The sequence below is a fragment of the Hyposmocoma kahamanoa genome, unplaced genomic scaffold, assembly GCF_003589595.1.
Source record: "Hyposmocoma kahamanoa isolate Upper Pololo Valley unplaced genomic scaffold, ASM358959v1 62, whole genome shotgun sequence".
Taxonomy (NCBI): Eukaryota; Metazoa; Arthropoda; class Insecta; order Lepidoptera; family Cosmopterigidae; genus Hyposmocoma; species Hyposmocoma kahamanoa.
The window spans coordinates 1255732-1273793 of record NW_020653850.1 but is presented as its reverse complement, the minus strand read 5'-3'; the positions used below and the strand labels follow the sequence as shown (position 1 = coordinate 1273793).

General features: G+C 38.6%; 1 protein-coding gene across 1 annotated transcript in view; it reads right to left on the bottom strand.

Moving 5' to 3' along the window:
* Positions 1-18062, bottom strand: part of LOC113229712 (vacuolar protein sorting-associated protein 13A-like) — a 112385-nt gene that overhangs the window by 63944 nt on the left and 30379 nt on the right. The window contains exons 11-22 of the mRNA XM_026463395.1: positions 17027-17163; positions 15946-16215; positions 14638-14825; positions 12826-13055; positions 10877-11019; positions 8949-9083; positions 5375-5546; positions 3884-4078; positions 3287-3412; positions 2671-2737; positions 2068-2222; positions 350-557 (exon numbers count right to left, since the gene is read on the bottom strand). Coding sequence (XP_026319180.1) covers positions 350-557; positions 2068-2222; positions 2671-2737; positions 3287-3412; positions 3884-4078; positions 5375-5546; positions 8949-9083; positions 10877-11019; positions 12826-13055; positions 14638-14825; positions 15946-16215; positions 17027-17163 — 2026 coding nt within the window. The remainder of the gene's footprint in view (positions 1-349; positions 558-2067; positions 2223-2670; positions 2738-3286; positions 3413-3883; positions 4079-5374; positions 5547-8948; positions 9084-10876; positions 11020-12825; positions 13056-14637; positions 14826-15945; positions 16216-17026; positions 17164-18062) is intronic.

The following is an 18062-nucleotide window of genomic DNA, read 5'->3' as shown; positions in this document are numbered from 1 at the left end:
TGAAATACTTTTTATATAGATTTGATGGAAAGTTTTTTTTTTGAGATAATAGAGAGCTTTACACATACGCTTTATCCCACGTGATACAGCAAAGTTGGAAGGAAAAGAGAAAGAAAGTCGCGCGGGTAATTGCGCGTTCCAAGGTTGCCTTTTACACGGACACTCTTCCATTGTAATAAAAACGAACACGAGCAATCGGGCGCGAAAGAACGTTACCTTAAAGAACTTCAAACAGGCAATTGCGCCCGATTGCGCGTGCAGGCTTGCCCGCGCACAATCCTGTACGCTCCTGACCACGCGCGAAACACTGACTGTGTAAAGGGGGCTAATAACTATGTCACCCACTTACCTATATAATGAGCTTCGCTTAAATTATCACTATAGACGCACAGTACGGTAGCGAGGTCCTTCTGGCCTAAATTGATGACGACAGCGTCCATGGTGATGTCGGCATCGTACAGTAGCAAGTCGCGGTAGGCGCTGAGTGTGGCCACTTGATTATAGCTGACGGCGCGTTTGAGGTCACAACGGAGGCAAACAGGCTCTAGGATTGGCTCCTACGAATATATATTAGATAACATTACATACGTTAATCTGTTCCCAATATTGTTAATAACGCTCACACTCACCATAGCCCCGCCCTAGGGAAACGCTGTGTCGCGAGTGCCACACATAGACAACCACAAATTACACCCAAACTCACGAGAGAAATAAATAGTAGGCCATACAAATATTTCTCCCGGCCAGGGAATCGAACCTGGGACCTCTGCGTGGCAGTCCGGCATGGTAACCGTTCGACCACGGAGGCAGTTAATATTATATTAGGTCAATGGATTAGGAATGGATTAGGTCAAAGTAATTAAAGCAGTTGTTATAAATTAATTATTAAACAAAAATTAGAAACGACACTTAGAAAAAAATCACTTTGATCCGGTTGGTTTTGAACCAACGTCTCCCAGCAAATGCTATGCCAATTTAGCCACGTTCCGTTTCACGAAAGTTTTTTCTTTATTCAGGTACCTCTACAACTACCAGCTGCTGACTACAGATATAAATTTAATAATTGTAATTAAGTTTTATTGAATGTCAGAATGTTTCTCAATGATATTCAATTATTTTTTGTGAAATTACTTTGTATTAATAATTATAACAAACTAGTGGAGTTTGTTATAATTATTAATACAAAGATCGAACACTCAGAAAAAAATTTAATATAATGGTGGTGAAACACCCTGATAAATAAAACTTAATTAAAGCATTTGTGTTATGGAAATCGAAATAACCGACGGTTCCACAAACACTCAGACCCGAGACAAATAGAATAGTTACTATTTCTACATTGACCTAATAAATGGCGACACCATGAAAACCGGTGGCAAGCCACTCGACCACGGAGTTCATCAAACGAGAATGTTATTTTAATTTCGTTACAGAAAAAAACGCATCTGAAATGACGACGCATTTCTATTCTTTACGTAATCGCGTAAGTTAAAGTTCAGAAGCAATTTGTCAATTATATTTTTTTTTATACCAACTGACGGAACGAACATGTCGTGCGCCACTCCGAGCTTTAAATCACAAAGATATGAGAGGCGACGCCACTGCGCTCGACATCCTGAGACATGAATTGACAAGTCCCGGAACGCAGTAAATCTCACGTTACCGCTCGGTAGTAGAAACTTTTTCACAAGAAGCTCTACTAAATATCAAATACACAATATAAGGTGTAAAGTGAAAACTGACGTAGATTCCCTGCTTTTTATCACATTATTATTAGCCCCGACGCAAAAAGAGGTGTGTTGTAAGTTTATAGCCTCTGCAACCATAGTAAAATAAAAGAAATATGGTAACTCCGTACAAAGTAATACGGCTTGTATGCGAATGTGTGCGTCCGTGCACGACGCACGGCAGGCGCGCACACATACAAGCCGCACGAATACGTTTAAAAGGAGTTACCATATTTGTTTTATTATACTATGGTGCAACTGTCACTTGTGGGCAAGTCCCTTACCATCAGAGGTATGATTTGTATGTCCCGTCACTTGATATCAATATCTCCAAAGTTACCTGGACCTCCAAAGTGCCAGCAAGTGTCATGACAGCGCGCGACAAAGTAATATTGACAAGTTTAACAAGAACATTGTCAATGACGGGGCTCTGGATGGGACTGCTGGTCTCGTGTGGATTTATTTGCTTGAAGAAGTTCTCGATTAGGAGATCACCTAATAAAAACATATCGTATACTTAGTATGAAAAGAAAGATAGTTAAACTAGGCTTAATTACTTGTTTTACAAACTACAGTATAAACACAAACTTAAATTGAAATCATCTTTATATCATAAGCCAATTACACGAAATAAATGATTATACTCTACCGCTCATTCGTAAGGCAGATTCCCTTGAAAAGAATTTTTTCAAGTATGATCGAGTAAAATAGCCCTAGCAATCAGAAAATAAGTCGACTGTAAGTTATAGAATGTAACTTGCTAATTTCTGCCGCCGTTATTTGAATGGCGCATATGACTTTTTTATGTATACTGCCGTGACCTTAGACTTATCCTCTAAGTCCGTGACTGTAGATACAAGTAGATATTTTATTAAGTAATTTCAATAGAAATCAGAAAATAATGTTTAAAGACATTATTTAACTTAGTGGTAACCGTACTTACCCATATTGAGAACTAATAAGTTAGGCGACGAAGGTTTTTGTGGCAGCAACAGCACTGGGGCGTGTAACTGTGGAGAATACAAGATACCTGATTTATTTTCTTATCTTAGGGTCAATTTACGAAATTATACATAGCATAGTGGACTTTACCTGTCAATTTTGTTATATACAAACTAAATATGCGTATCGATTTTGCACATATATGTTCTTCGCCCATTCTGCGGCAATGTAAATTGAACCTTAGGTTTCCTAATGCTTAGATCATAGTTCAGATTCAAAATCAAAATTATCATTATTACTTATTACGTACATTTACACAATTTTGAAAACCAAACTGTCTTATCGTTTATGTAATACTTAACGGATTAATATCCTGTCTTAGTAAAGTTCTCAAAAGTCAAGTTATCAAAGGATTAGGTCCAAAACAACATCAACTTAAAGTTTTATCAAAACAAAAACTTTACACTTTAGTAAAAACTTTTGTTTCACTGTAGTTCTACAAAATGTCTCCCTTACACTTTAAATTCAACGATAAGGCTGTCTAAAGTGAACACTATATTGCTGTATTGTTTACAAAACATTTTAGTGATATTCCATGAAAATAAATCATCCAATACCTCTATAACAAGGTTAAGTCGTGCATTCCACGACCTAATGCCTTCGGCTTGTCGTTCGGCGGCCTTCTCGGCTGCCGCGACAGCCTCTGCCGCCACTGCACTCGGCACCAGTGGCTCCAGGAATTGCTGCCGAATCATTGAAGAGATTATTATGAGAAGGTGCAAGATCTGGCGTTTTACTTATTTAAGGTATGAAACAGTGACAGATTAAACACCACTTGCAATCAAAAAATTAAGAAGACAAATTGACAACATGAATTAACATCAAACAAAGGAAAACGAATACTGAGAACAACAAAAAGCACATATAATAAAAATAAAAATATAATAATATGTTTTACTATACGAATTTCAAAGTATATTGCGCCTGAAATTTCACCAGCATCCTTACTCATCAATACCGGAACGCAGTAATGCTCCATTACTGCTTGGCGGCAGTAATAGGTAAAGAGGCAGTATTTCCCTGGACGAACTCTTTCACAAGTGGCTCTACTACTTATATTTACTTACATCTTGCTCTATTAACACGTAAACCAATGTAAATTGAAAAACTTTTTAGAAAATATTCCTTATTACTGTATATGTGTACTTCTATACCTGTAAATGATGCAGGACGCAGTAGAACAGCACCACATGGAGCCTGCCGAGCTGCACGCGTAGCTCCCCGTTGGCCTTCACCTGCGTCACCTGCGCCAGCGCCGCAGGAGCGCCGGCGGCGCCTGCGCCGTAGTAGCGCGGCGCGGCGCGCACGTACTTCACTTCCAGCACCTTATCTTCGTCCGGCCACACGAGCTGAATATTAAATATAATCCTTAGTAATAATAACGCACACTCATAGCCCCGCACTAGGGAAACCCTGTATTGCAAGCGCCATGGACACACACATAGACAACCACAAATTACACCCAAACTCACGAGAGAAATAAATGTAGGCCACACAAATGTTACTCCCGGCCCGGGAATCGAATCCGGGACCTCTTCGTGGCGGTCCAGCATAGTAACCGTTCGATCACGGAGGCAGTAATAACAAACAATAGCTGAAAAAGTCGACTTCAAATGTATTTAGTTAGAATCAGAATTCCATCGTCGGTTTCTTATTTTGTTCTTCTTGATTGTTCTCAGCAGACAATTTAACGTTGAACTTTGGCAATTTACTCCAATTATAGGAAAAAAATATTGTTTTTCACAAGGCACATCGAGCAAGCTTTAACAGCTAAATAATAAGCAAATGGACAAGTTGGACATGTTGTCGCTACAGACCAATAGAACAATTTGTATAGCAAATTGAACAGCTAACCTTTACGGTCACGAGGAGAAATAAGTAGTATATGTACATTTGACGCGATCGCTAACTACGATGTTACTGTAAAACTGTATCTATATAGTGGTATGAGACGGGTGTGGCATCCCAATCTGCTGACCTGTATGGTCAGCAGATTGGGATGAAATACGCCATTTCTTTGCGTCACATCTATGGCAGATTTGCTTTACTTCAGGAGACTCGTCGAGCTATGCTGATGTCGAGGTCTTCCGTTTTGGGTACGGAGTATTACATACCATACTCTGATGTACCAAGCTCGTCCATGGTTTAACGCTCACTGTAGTCGTGCTGAAGCACAAAAACAGTCCACGTACCAAGATGGGATCTGCCCGTTGCCCATTGCTCGACTGAGCAAAGCTCCGAGTACTCCGAATCTCAAGAAAGCTTTTAATATGGCGGCCACGAAATGCAAAAGCGTGTTACGTAGGGTCAAGCTCAACCATGTGCTCGTACATTTTTATAAAAAAAAGAAATCGTGGCGTAATTGAATGAGGTACCGGTAAAAGCTTACAACAAAGAGGCTAAGCCGCAGCTTCACCGACTGGAGAATTTGATCTCAAACAGGAGAAGAAGCAAAGGTCATATTTCCAATCGATTGCATCTTATACGACTCCTAAAGAGGTTAAGAAGAAACCACTCCAGTCACATGACTCCCAAGCCTATAATCCGACAAAACAAAATGGCGTTTACAACAAGAAACCAGCTCTAGAAAGAAATTCGTCAGCAATTTGTTTATGGTTCTAAAGCGAGATGCTAGCTTACTTTACCTTAGGATAAAGCGTGGTCTCAGCTAAGTCGTCCATGTGCAACGAGCTGAGGAACAACTTGAAGATCATGCGGTCATTGGCTCGGAACACGCAGTCGCTCTCTAGAGCTGTTAGGCGAATCTCCACCAGGTGACAGTCAAGGTGGCATAACCGTATTGAGATTGAGGATGCTCTGCGAACAAGTTAGTAACCAAATTCAAGCACCAAAAAACAGATTGGAAAGCAACAAAGTGAATTATGGATGATTTGTTTTATGACTCAACTTAAAAAAAAGGAGGAAGTTCTTCGAGTAGGCTTCATTTCGACTATATTTTTTTGTGTGTATTTGATATGATTTTCATGATTCTTTTTTGTTGGAAAGAAGGTACCTCAGTAGTGGTCCCATTTAAATTTGAAGAAATCATTACACCTCTAAGGATAGGAAATTAGGAGATAAATCAGGCTTATTGGATTCCAACCACTTTCCGTTAACCGTTTTCAATAAAACTTGGCAAATACATTCCACAACCTTTTGAAGTTGGTTTATTTTTTTATAAAAAGTTATAATTTAAACCACAATTCAAAAATAATTCTACCACATTTTCATACCTAATGGGGACATCGAAAATTGGATACATCAACACTTGATACAATTGGAACAGACTGTGACGCTGCATTAAGAGAATATGATTTTTGTAATTAACCTATTATCCTACTGCTGGGCAAAGGTCTCCTTCAAAATCCTTCATTACATTTGGCAATTTCCCACCACTCCCTCTCAAACCCATCAAGATCCTCTTGCCCAGGTTAAACTTGAACCAATACAGGTTCATGCCACAAGAAAGTACGGAAGATTCCCTATACAATTAGGTAAAGCACATCCGAGCAAAACTTAGCGAGAAAAAGCTCATCACCGTTGTGTCACTCGATATAGAGGGAGCTTTCGATAGTGCCTGGTAGCCCGCTATCAAAATACATTTAGCCGAAAATTGCTGCCCTCTAAATATAAGGAGAGTGCTCGACAGATATTTGGAGAATAGAAAGGTTACCGTTAGATATAGCGGTGAGGAGCATACCAAAACAACGACTAAGGGTTGTGTGCAAGACTCTATAGGCGGTCCGATACTTTGGAATGTGCTCCTCGACCCACTCTTAAACCACTTAGAGGCTAAAGGTTATTACGTGCAGGCATTGCTGATGATGTGGTGCTAGTGTTCAATGGAGAACCAGCCTGTAATGTCCAGGAACGTGCCAATACGGCTCTCGAACATGTTCGGGATTGGGGTGTCGAGAATAAACTTAAATTCGCTCCACATAAGACCGACGCAATGGTCATTATGCGAAAGCTCAAGTTCGATATACCACGCCTGAGCATGGGCGGGATAGGCATTGGCATGTCAAAGGACATCAAAATACTAGGAGTCATAATTGATGAAAACTGACATTTAACGTAGCTAGCGTCTGCCGTAAAGCAATTAACATATACAAGCAACTCACGAGAGCGGCCAAAGTAAGTTGGGGACTACACCCCGAGGTTGTTCGCACCATATACATGGCAGCATAATTCTTTACGCAGCGAGCGTATGGGCACCAGCAGAAAGTAAAATAGGGATCCGGAAACAACTTGGCGCTGTCCAACGTGGATTTGCACAAAAAATGTGCCGAGCATATCGAACAGTCTCCCTTAACTCAGCACTGGTTCTGGCCGGAGTGCTCCCTCTTGATCTTCGAGTACGCGAAGCTGCTTCGCTCTACGAAATCAAGAAGCGGGTGCCCTGGCCCGAACTGGGAGACAGGGAGACTGAGGAAATGGCCTCGGTAATGCAAGCTTCGCCTCCTCCACGTCGCTCCACCTCGCAGAGCATATCGACCTAAAGTTCGTGAGCCTGATAGACTAAGAATCAGTCAATGCAAATAGTAACTTCGCGGTTAAAATAGTCAATAGCGGCAGCAAGATTGACGGTAAGGTTGGCGGCGCGCTATCCATTTGGAATGGCAAGGTGGAACCCAAACCCGTCAAACTTTGCTTGTCGAAAATCAGGCTGAACTGCTGGCGATATGCGAAGCGTCGAGAAGAGTAATTAAGAACAGCGCGAGTGCATTCGGAATATATAGCGAGTCTATGGCAGCCCTGCAAACTGTCGCGAGCCTCGCTTCCCTTCACCCCCTAGCTATAGAAACCAGAGACAATCTTAAAACTGCACGCCAACAGAACAAAGTTGTAGCTTTGTTCTGTTTCTAATTTCGAATGATTACAAACAAAACCATTAAATGGCGCTTATTGCATAGATTGTTATGGATAGCGCCGGCTGTTCTTTTATGTTGTTTAGCGCCATCTACCAGTATTAAAAGCGTTAATTTATAAATTGGTTTGTAACATACAATACCATCTATTGACACGATAATTTGAGCTCATAAGCAATATTTAAATGTATATTTCATATAATAAAAAGGAATTAATTGATATCCGAGACCTTAATTACATAATACAAACTACTTCCAGGTTATTGACCAGCGTCATCTATATATAACACGGAATTTGGAACTTTTTCAGAGCTACGGTCTGTCTGTCGGTCTGGATTAGCTGTCCTCTAGAGATATAACTCCAAGATAAAAAAAAAGTTATAACACAGATTTTTTTAAACCCAAGCTGGTTACATTAAGTAAAATAATACACATTTATTGTTAGTAAAATTGTTTTACTAATATTATTTCGTTATCGCCGGTTTAGTGCGAAGTATGAAGCTGCTGCTTATTTTTCACTAAAGAATCCAAGTTCGCGGAAAATGACAAAGTTTGATACCTGAGGTCTGGTTCCACCTCAACAAGCCGCAATGTTGCGACCCGGTATTTTTTTTATTTTGATGGCCCGGTACCGGGTAGCGACCCACCAAACTAATTTTGTTTGAAAATTATAGATACTACTGAAGCTGAGGCAGCCTATTTATCAATATTTTTTTTTAAATAAAGTGCTCTACAGGCCAAGTTAGAGCCGTCAAAACACGATGAGTGGAGAAAGGAAAGGGAAGCTTTGTCTTGCAGTGAGATATATCAGCTGAAAAATAAAATAAAATAAAATTGGTACCGCTATTGCAAATATCGCAAATTACCAATTTATAAAACACCTAATCAGTTTTCGATTTAATTTGAGTAGAAAAGTATGGCAACACGAGCGGTATTGGTGGAGAGGGCGAATAGGAAAAATGTTTAATTAATCACTTTAGATGAACAAATCCTATTGATTGTTTTAATCTCTTCTGCGCTGTGGTGGATATTTCATTTAATTTCTTTGGTTGTCAAATTACGGGTTTACATTTAAACTGTCTTACATTTAGATATCGTCTGTGTTTTGAAGAAAGAGCTAAACACCAAAAAAAATTCAATGGAGCATGTTTTAAGTTTTAACGGCTGTTTTAAAATATTAACGTTCTGTTTTAAAATGGCGCTTTTGCCCTTCGTATGTTCAATACACCGACTTATCCAAATATACAAGGAGTTAGGTAACTATTCCAGTTACCGCACAACCACAACACGAATAATCCAACTTTACGTTCTTTTAAACTATTTTCTGAAACCAGTTAAAATCCAATGTTACCTGACTGAATAGCTGAACTTGGTGGCTCCTGATGGCACAGGCGGGTCGGCCTCAGGCTTCATCAGGAACTCCCACAGCGTTCGCGTCTTGGGGAGCAGTGTCTTCCTTATGTTTAACGAGTGACGATTCTGGATTCTAGAAGATGAAGATTATTTATAACAAGTTGACAAAATAGTATATAGTTCATTTACATCTTTTTATTGAAACATATGCTTCGTAAATCAATAAGTATAAAAATAGGCACGCAATTTCATATGAAGCTCACATCTCAAGATTGTTTGCATTTAATTAAGTACCTAAACCATTGACTTACAAATAAATGGACGACGGGTCTAATGCAAAAACCACGAAAAAAATGTCCCAAGTCAACCTATTTAAACGTAGTGACATGTAAAGGAATATGAAAAAGCTAAAACGTTGAATTTAAATTGTAATGTCATCGCAGTACTGTCTAATTTTGCTTGCTTCGCTGTCAGTCGAACAAACGAAGACTAAAGCGTGAATGACGCTCTGTATACGATTTTAACGTCCTATAAGTTCGGACACTTTTTAGCGCGGACCCGACGTCCATATAATTGTAAGTCAATGACCTAAACAAATAGACTATAGGGCGTAAATATGAAAATGAATGTATCTGACTTGGAAATGCCTATATTCAAGCATACATTAAAATTTTACTTCGAAAATCACGCTATTTATAAAATCAACGAATTTATAGATTCAAATCTAAGTGAATATTCATTTTCTTAAAAAACCATAATGTTAAGACTTTACCAGTATGTATATAATTTAAGTCTGTATTTTCTGTAATTTGACTTACCTGTAAGCACTGTACTGTATTGTCTTGGTGAATAAATTATTTGACTTCATCTTTCACTATAGACACTAGTACTTGTATAAGAAAGATATAGTAGAACTCTTTGTGAGAGAGTTGGTCCAGGGAAGTACTGCCACCTTACCTGTTTCCGCCGCCAAGGAGAAATGGTAGCATTACTCCTTGTGCTGGTGAAATTACTGCACACGAGACTTGTCAACTTATATCTCAGGGTGATGGACGTAGTGGCAATACTCCTCAGACCTTTGGGATTTGAACCACTGTGGCATGCAAATGTTATGACTAGGCGTGTCGCTTACCAATAGGTGCACGATTAGTTCGTTTCATCACCTGGTATTATATAAAAAAAAGAAAGTGACCGACTTTGAGTTTATAGACATTCTTGGACAAGGTTAGCTCTCAGGACGAAAGACGAAGATTTCCCGAGCTCAATATCGGAAACTAACTTATCTGAATTGGTTTTAGTGTGCGTTGTGCTTCCCCGAGTAAGTTACTCTAATACCGAAAATTCTTCTTAGTTTAAATAAATAATAATTAAGGCTCGCACTAGGGAAACCCTGTGTCGCGGGTTCCATGGACACACACGAAGACAACCATAAATTACACCCAAACTCTTGAGAGAAATAAATGTAGGCATGAAAAAATCTGCGTGACAAACCTACATGGTAACCGTTTGGCCACAGACGCAGTTAAAAACCAGGTCATTGACCTTTCAGACTGTTGTTTCCACTCTCGAAATTTCAAAGAGCTCACAGACGCTTTCCGAAAAGATGAAGAAGAAGAAAGGCACGCGGGTTGCATTGACGTCGAAGACACACGCGTCTCGCTGGCTCTAACAATCTATTTATTCACAACATTATTGTACACCTACCAATTTTTTATATTAATGTATTGTCTTATATTAATGCAGGCTCGCCATGGACCTTAGGCGTTCATTATACGCACCCGGAGTGATGTTTGACTACTGTGATATTTAATTTAGCGAAATTACTGTACTTTTTTATATACATATTTAACTTTTTTGCCGTAGCGATCTATGAGAAATCTATGAAATGCAAAATCAACATTACTAAATATTTTTAACATAACTTACTTCTCAATAATATATTGCAGGTACTTATACAGCTGATTGAGTGCAGATGAATGGAGAACGAGTAATACAGGCCCAGCGTCGGCGACCAGCGATTGCTCCACGCTGTGGAAGTGGGACTTGAACTCGGGACAGTCCGCTCGCACCTAAGCGGCATGATAACCGTTAGTTAAGAGGGAGCAGAGGAAAAATTCCTAATCTTCGATTTGATTTTAGAGGGGTATATCCACTTTAAAGTTAAAAATAAAATATTGTATGAGTAACTACACGATATATTCAAGCATAGACACTAATCAGAAACATAAAACAATAAAGTTTCCTCGATACATAAAAATCACGAAATGACCTCTAATTTTCACATTTTTTCGATTCATCCTCGAAATGCTACAGGTTATTAGGACAAAAATTAGATAATTAATTATATTTATGCATAATCGAGAACTGTCACTACGGATTTTTTTTTAATCGCTTTAGTTTTAGAGTTATTCCGCTAAAACGAATTTGGTACTTTTAATGCGCTAAATTCAACATCTCCTGTCGCATGACACGCGAACTTCAGGCATATATGTGTTTCACAAATTTGGGCGGAGCCAACGTCAAAACTTTTTTGGCATGCTCCCTCTTAATAAACAATGAAACCTTCAGTGTGCTGTTGAATTTATTTGAAAAACGATTAAATAGGGCGCGTTCCCATTATGTCGTCGGGAGCACGGCGGGTGTAATTTCATATATTTATAAGGACGGCAACAGACCACGCGCGGGCGCAGGACAGGTCGAATCCCGCAACCGGTCGTGGTGTATTGTCGTCCATATAAATAATAATAATAAAGAGCTTTATTTACTTACATTGAAATAACTATTTCGCCTTAAATAATATAATCTAAATCTGTTTTTCAGAATTTACCTCTTTGATGATAGTCGTTACATTTTATATTAGTAATAGTATGACGCGTCCCGAGTAGCTCCAATGAAATGTTTACTAAACCATACACAATTCAAACTTATCTATGATCATCATGGTCACCCGAGTCGCATGAATTATTCCATTATATTCTATATAATAATCTTAATTTGAAGTTTAGATGGGAATGAAGCACAATATAAAAATAAAGAAAAGTAAAATATTATAATTATTAATACAAAGATCGAACACTCAGAAAAAACACTCAGAATAAATTCCTTCGATCCGGTCGGATTCGAACCGACGTCTTCTTGCATACCGTGCCAGACGCTATACCAACTAAGCCACGGAACGAACCAACGGACCTCACGAATTTTTCTATGTGCTTGCGTCGTGTCTTTGTACTTGGTCTTTCAACGACTTTTTAGTCGTAGCGCCATCTATGAGAAATCTGTAATAGATTCGTGAGGTCCTTTGGTTCGTTCCGTGGCTTAGTTGGTATAACGTCTGGCACGGTATGCAAGAAGACGTCGGTTCGAATCCGACCGGATCGAAGGAATTTTTTCTGAGTGTTTTTTCTGAGTGTTCGATCTTTGTATTAATAATTATAACAAACTAGTGGAGTAATTTCACAAAAAAATTATTGAATATCAATTCAATAAAAATTTAATTAGTAAAATATTATAAATAAAAAAATAAATAAAAACTATGATAAAAATAATAACAACAAATAAAAATTATATAAATTCGCTAGTCGATGGAGCTACATACATCCAATCACTTTCCGATTCTTGCTTTGAAAGTAACCAAAGCTTGCATTTCTTTTTAATAGCACAAGACGACTTCAAGTTCTAGAGGAGGCAAATTATTCCAACACTTAGATGCAGCAAATTTGAAACTACCGCAATATTACCGTTAGTCTTGGAACTACACCCGCCGTGACACGACAAAATGGCGGCACAAAAAATGTTTTTGATCTCTATTGTGTTACGCTCAGGACCAATTTCTGGATGTGGAAATGGACTATACTCAACAATAGCCATAAACTCACCTTCCTATAAAGCAAGTTGAACAACTCTCCTTCGCTGGTCAGCATCTCAAGGTACTGTCCAGTACTGCTGTGATGTTGTTTGTCCGTTAACAAGGCCCCACTGACGCTAAGCTGTATCGCAGGCCCGTACTGCATTAAAGCCACGTCTAAACAGAGCTTGGTGATGCTCAACATGATGTATGGACGTTCCTTGTGTTCCACTGAACGGGATAGGTTTATTACAATTTCACCTGTGAATTACAAACAAAGTTATAAGTCTGATTGTTATATGACAGTGTTGTAGTATGTGAAGCTTCCGATCCTGCGTATCTACTATAATATGCGACAACATTACCAAACTAAATTGTAAAGCTAACCGAGGGTATCAAATATGTACGTAAGTAGTATAAATAATTAACATGTAAGCGTTTTGGTTATTACTGTATGTTTACATTGTATTTTTATAAATAAATAATAAGCTATAGTGGAGTAATTAAAAAAAAACTAAAGAATATCATGGTGGTACTGTGTTTACTGTTATTGCCTGCTCCCAATAATTAAGAAGATTAGTAAATATTGATTTTATTGAGCAACAATATATTTTTTTTATGAAATTACTCCAGTATAGTCTGTCTTTTTTGAATACGGAGTAAAATGACATTCATTGCGCAAAAGTGTTGCCCGCTTGTGGGCAGCTCGTGATTGCAGTCGATAAATATTCTATCGACTATCGACTGAATATTGGTCATGTTTATGGAATAAATAACCGAACTCGTTTCATTTGAATCATCCTCGACCCATTATTCATCCAATTACTAAGCACAAGTTCATTTGAATTGTCAATTTTTATAATTTCATAGACACATACTCTGTATTTAGAACTATGTTTAAGAAAAACACAAAGAGGAGACATATTTTAAAGATCTTCATTCTAATTCAATGTAGATAATAAACTCCGGCTATTCTTTTTAAAATGTGTATGAATAAACATTGATCTCGATACTAGTACGCCAACAACCAAAATAGGAATAAACAATACAATAATGCAATCAGTAATCATTAGAACCTCGTAACATTCACAATTAAGTCATTTTTGGCAAATTTTTACTTCTTTTGAAATCTATCGATAAAACTATCGACAACAACTACATAACTATTTAAAATTTTATGAAACTGGCAACTCTACAGCTGTCATTTAACTCCGTCTTCAAAAAAGACAAACTATAGCTTATTACCTGGATCTGTAAACGGCCCGAAACGTCGGTTTGTTTGAAAAAACAAATATACGCGATTTAAATCCGGAAAATAGTTTCATTTCCTATGTGTAACAATCGCGAAAACCTAAGAACTCGATACATATATAACTGCCTCCGTGGCCGAACGGTTACCATGCCGGACTACCACGCAGAGGTCCCAGGTTCGATTCCCGGGCCGAGAGAAATAGTTGTATGGCCTACAATTATATCTCTCGTGAGTTTGGATGTAATTTGTAGTTGTCTATGTGTGTGTCCATGGCACCCGCGACACAGGGTTTCCCTAGTGCGGGGCTATGTTGAGTGTGTGCGTTATTATGCGTTATATCTTATTATTTATTTATAAAAATACAATGTAAACTTACAGTAATAACCAAAAGTTTCTATTCTTTTTACAAATTAGTTTGCTAATGCTGTCGTAAAAGATGTCCGCATCCTGGACCTCAGCGATCATACAATTTAGAAACTTGAGACCACGTTTCGCAGGCGCGTTGTCAGCACGGCAAGTGTGCCGTTAATTATATTAGAAAGTTAATCCTTTCAGAGCCCCAACTGCACCCAACCTTTTTTGAGGACTTACCAATAATAAATCTCAACAACGTGTTAATGTTGTTACTCGGCGACACATTGTCATCAAAACCAGGCAGGTCTACCGACCGAGCATAGATCTCCATATCTTCATCGCTGTGCTCTGAAGATATGAACGCTGTGTCGCATTCTATGAAGCCCAGTTTAGCTGCTGCCTTGTCGTACGTTGATTCGGATGCCCTGTAATTGGTTTATTGGATTATTAAAATAGTAGCTACTTTGAGACACCAGATGCTTGTATGGTATGGTTGTGTCATTCTTTCGTGCAAAGTCTCTAAAATACAAAAAAAATACCTTATTGTGCTGTTTAAAAAATATTTCCCGTGGTGATATTTCATATCATCGAAAAGTTTTATTTTAATAAATTTTCAATTTTCTGTTCATCGAAATAATGTTTTTGTTACAAGAAACGCAAGTAAAGCCTATACCCCTGCAATATGGTCGCTTCTTTTTTGGAGAACTAAATTAATAACTCCAATTCGTCGTCGTTTCACAATTAACCTCTAGATGGCAGCACATTGATTGAATTTTCAATATAATATTAAAACGTCGTAACTTGTAATAATAGGTATTGATGGTATTGAACTTTCAACGATATGCCAACAGGGTAAAGTTTAAATTACATTAACAATACAGAATTTGTCATCTCTTTTTAAATTTGAAACTACGACCAATCAATATTTCAGTACAACAACGCGTTCAGGGTTTTATTGGGTTTGCCACGGTACTGCAGCGCATCAGGCATGTTCGCGGATGCCCACACGGATGGTTTCCAAGCTATCCTTAGAAAGAGAGCTGCCTCATTAATAAGTCGTATCCGTTGCGGCACGAATGAGATTCTGCGCGTTGTGGCTGGTAGAGTGGATTGACCGATCATGCTACATTGCATGAAAGTGCATTTAAAACCATGTCGATGATTTATTTGATATTTAATTTAATTTGTTTAATTATTCTATGTTTTTAAGTTGCCTTTTGTTTATTTTAATGTGTGTAAACCTATTGAATTATCTAAGCTAATATTATAACTGTAAAATATGGACTGTAGTTGCCTGAGAATAAATGATTTTTGATTTGATTTTGAATATCCAGAGTTTGTGTCAAATTAAGAATGTGTGTTTTAAAGACATGGGTTCAGACAGTAATCGAGGCTTAGGGCACTTCCATCGCTTTTTTTTCTATTTTTCTATATAGTTGACACGCGTCTGACGCTAACTAACCACTTCTACTGTATTTATTGTTCTGTGGTCTACACTGTAAGTGCTATGTACATTATGTAGTTTCAAAACTACAGCAGTCTTACTTATTTCTTTTGAGATAAGCAGCAACGATCTTCTGTCGCAAATTAACCAGCTCCTTGTAACCTGGATCAGCCTCCACTTTGTCCTGGTTAAAGGTTTCCACCAGGTCAGGGTCCTCCAACTCCTCGGCGTAATCACACGAGTCCAAGAATGAGACGGGAACCGTGTTCGGAACCGGAACCGGGAGATTGTCCACGAAGTCCAGGAGAAGACCGATAATGCGGTCAGACAAATTTAACTTGAGACTTGATAGTGATATATTCAGCTTGTACCTGTGGACATCGAACATCATTATCGTAAAAACTGATCCGGAAAATCGTGGAAATTGACTAGGAAACAGCAAACATGTTGAGGTATGCCATAAAGAGCACAATTATTCAAGAAATGATAGTAAAGGATATTCAAATCTAAAATTACTAAAACTAAATTACATGGTTTTTTTATAATACTGAGTGATGGGACGAACAAGTCGTGCGCCTGGTGGTAAGCGACACGCCTGTCCATAACAGTTGCAGTGCCACTCAGAGCTTTAAATCGCAAAGATCTTAGGGGCACTGTCACTGCGCCTGTCACCCTGAGACATAAGTTGACAAGTCCCATGTGCCTGTAATTTCACCAGCACCCTTAACCCTTCAAAACCGGAACACAGTAATGCTTACATTACTACTTGGCGGCAGAAATAGGTAAGGTAGCATTACTTCCCTGGACGACCTCTTTCACAAGGAGCTCTAATGCTACATAAGGTGTCCAAAGTTTTGGTACGCTCTCTGTCTAGCTATACCAATATTTGGGAAGTTGCCATGCCAGGAACCTTTAAAATTTTTAAATGTAACTGTCAAAACATTGAAAATCGCACCTCTGGTGTTATAAGGGCACATCTGCAAAATGGCAACTATTCATGAGAGAGGGTTAAAGATTCTGCTATAAAAGAGTTGCAAAATTTCACATCCATAGTATGTGTTATGTTTATCACTTTCGTGTGATAAAAGCACTTTTGACAAGTAAAATATTTTTATTTTAAATACTATCCGCCATCTTTGGTGTAATAATCATTACCATTGTCGAATATCAATAATAAATTACCTGGGCAACAGCTTATAGTCCTTCTTGATGCTGTTAGAGAAGACGACCTGGGCTTTCAGCTTCGGTATTAAGTGCAGCTCCGAGTCCGCGTGCTTACGGCTCTCACGCCACGGCCCTAGCCACTCGCAGAACAACACCTGAATGACATATTTTTCATTTAGGCGATTAACATTTATCCGCTTTCCAACAAAAAAAGAATCGTCAAAATCAGTTCACAAATCGACGTCGAAATAATCGCGTAACAGACATACAAAAAAATACAGTAAAATCCAGAACCTCCTCCTTTTTCAAGTCGGTTAAAAATGACGTACTAAAAACTAATTCATTGTTTTTTATATCAAGCAAAATTTTGCCTTATTTAACATCAATCAAATGTCGTATCGAACATACGTTCTTTGATATTTTGGTTTCCAAAAATTGGGAATAAATTATTTTTTCCAGGTCTGTGAATATTTGTTTGCAACCAACGTTTCGGACTCTTTGCAGGTCGATTTCCTTCACTTTATTACCGAGTTGATACTGATGTATCGCAAATACAGCATAAACATGACTCTATCAGTAGACTACACACTTTACACCGGGACAGCTGTTTCAGCTGTACCAAGCACAAGTCCTGTCGTGCATGGAGTACTGCTGCCACCTTTGGGATGGCTCTGCTACCTATGAACTGGCCACTTCGGATTCAATTGACAATCGTGTCAAGAGGCTTATAGGTGACTCGGAATCAGTAAAGGCGAAGCTGCAGAGCCTTGAACACCATACATCACGGAGAGTGTGCGATGGAATTACACGATTTAATTCCACGTTCCCCTTTCCATCACCGGGGGACTAGGCGTAGGTTTCCAAAGATTCGCACGAAGCGCTACGCTTCCACATTTATAGCGAACGGCTATGGAGTGGAATTCCCTGCCTGCAGACTTGTTCCCTCGACGTTATAACTTGGGCCTTTTCAAGGCGAGAGTGAATAGGCATTATTTAAATGTGCGTGCACTTTCCATCAAGTGAGATGGAGGTCAAACGCGCACTTATATTTCAT